The 2,329-nt window shown below is 36.6% G+C and overlaps 1 protein-coding gene across 2 annotated transcripts in view; it reads left to right on the plus strand.

Moving 5' to 3' along the window:
• Nucleotides 1-618: 618 nt before the first annotated feature.
• Nucleotides 619-2,329, plus strand: part of LOC109827373 (beta-glucosidase 12-like) — a 31,411-nt gene continuing 29,700 nt past the window's right edge. Inside the window, exons 1-2 of one of the 2 annotated variants that reach the window (XM_020394373.1) lie at nt 619-802; nt 866-935. In XM_020394373.1, the coding sequence (XP_020249962.1) occupies nt 656-802; nt 866-935 (217 nt within the window). In that variant the 5' untranslated portion in view covers nt 619-655. Of the gene's footprint in view, nt 936-2,329 lie in introns of both variants that reach the window. The other variant, XM_020394372.1, reaches the window with a different exon arrangement.

Genomic DNA, 2,329 nt, shown 5'->3' on the forward strand with positions numbered 1-2,329 from the left:
TATATATATATATATATAAATTAAAGGTTGAGATATTATAGCAATTAAAATGGACGTATTAGATGATATGACAAGTGTCAAAATTTTTAAGGAGGATGAGGTGACATTCTCTAGCGAGTCCTCTACTTTTTGGTTTTGCTTTAATGGATACTCTAGAAAAAAACAGAGAAAACACTTCTTAAGGTAAATCAAAATTTTCTGGCGGATTTTCTTAAGGTAAATCATGATTTACATTCTAATATATGTAACTTTCAGTGAGTTAACTCTCAATATTCCTTACTTAAGGTAAATCGTAACTGCCGGTTAAATATAATGATTATCTCATCTAAGTTCAGTGTATAACTAGCGTCTAGTATTCTTTAAAGCATATAAAGTATCGGAACTGGTGTTTGTTGCCATAAGGACAACGAAACCTTAATGAAAGACTAGAAGTCAAAAGTCGTAGGGAGAATCTGAATTCAATATAGTAATTAAATAACTTAAACAGTGGGCGGAGTATACGTGCACCATCTATCCGATGCAAGTGCGCACAAATGTCCCTACTTCCCCACGTGCTTGTCGAAGTGCTGTATAATTTTACTTTTCTTATTTAGTTGTTTCATTATAAATGTAACATGTGATGCGGAGAGGACAATGGCAAGATATATAGCCAAAAATGAAGTTCCACGGAGCTCCTCTCCTCTTCACCCCTGTTCTTCTCTTGTTCATAACAGCACTATTTTCCTGTTCTTTTGCGCTCGAGTTCAACCGAGGTAGTTTCCCGGCGGGATTTATCTTTGGAGCAGCGTCCTCAGCCTACCAGGTATCTAGAAGGATTCTAGAAACTAGTCAGCTAAGTTTTGAAAATATTATTATGTGTTTGCAGTATGAAGGGGCAGCAAGAGAAGGCGGAAGAGGGCCAAGCATTTGGGACACATTTACTCACAAACACCCAGGTACTAATTTTCTCTCTTTTTTCTCGATCGTGTTTTTTTTAGAATTTTCTTGCGGATAAGTTCACAAAAACTACCATGAAACTACTGTCACTACTCCTATTGGAGAAAAATCACGCAAGATTTCATTTACCAGCTTTTAAAAATTTATGAGAAAAATACGTGCTAGCTAGTTTTAAGATAATACCTAAGAGTCCATGTTACCTATTTGACAATAAATTGAAGTTCATGATATATGGCTTATATGCATAATTTATTGATAGTATGTGATATTTTCTGCTAATCTGAAAATGCATTATGTTCTTTATATATAACTTGATCATAGGCACGTGCGAAAAAAAATTAGCATAATTAAGTCAATATTGATAATGACATTCTTTTGTGTGTAGCTTAAAGGAAATTGTTTCTTAAAATTTTATATGTTTGTTCATGGAAATTAACTCAATGAAAAAACACGCGCGTGTTTTTGAGATGAATAGTTCAGAGGTTTGAATTCGTGACTATCAATAATTCACCTCGAATTATTTACTATTTGAACCATATTTCATGGCTATAATCCTTTTTAAAATTTTGTTTTGATTCATTATCTTTATTTTTACCTTGATTTGATTAGTTAAACTTTATTGTTTGGGTCAAAAATCGCTATTTTCATTGTGATTGAATCTATTACAACTTTAATCGTTTACAATAAACTCAAATAAAAAGTTGATCCTTTTATAAGATCTCCTTATACAATGAAAATACAAAAGATACGACTCTTGTCAAACAGCGCAACAGACGTTTATCACCCGCTGCTTGTGTTAGATCTTTGCCTATACCGGGGACGTTAATATATGTGGACCGTCACGGATCAGATCCGGTTAACAGATTGATGATCAAAGCTCTTACTTCACGAAGGAAGTAATTGCTGCAGCGATGATCTCGACCAAGCGAGATCACGGCTCTTATCGAGATTTAAGACTAAGCCTAAATCCAGAGGAAAAAGGGATGGGTCTCGAATCTCTCGAACTCTACTCTTTATGCACAGGAGATCGGTAAGATCTGCTAACCCTTGCTGTAAATTCGTCGCTCCACTCTCCAATTCGGCAGCGTTTCGCCCTCTTGATGTCCAGCCCCTGAGAAATGAGCACCCGAGCTCGTATTTATAAGCTTCGGAAATGGGTATTTGGATAAGAACGAGGGATTCCTCTTTATCTTCAGTTAAGAACTGATTAACCATAGTATCAGATCAGTTGGGACGCTCAGGAACCAACAAATCCTGAGAGAATCCGTGAAAACCGATAAAACATACTTTTAGATCAAATCTGACCGAAGCGTCACCCGGTGGCTCGGCCTTGGCCTAGCCACCAAATGATGGCTCGGCCTTGGCCTAGCCACCAAATGGTGGCTTGGCCTTG

Source organism: Asparagus officinalis, unplaced genomic scaffold, assembly GCF_001876935.1.
Source record: "Asparagus officinalis unplaced genomic scaffold, Aspof.V1 AsparagusV1_Un169, whole genome shotgun sequence".
NCBI classification, from domain to species: Eukaryota; Viridiplantae; Streptophyta; class Magnoliopsida; order Asparagales; family Asparagaceae; genus Asparagus; species Asparagus officinalis.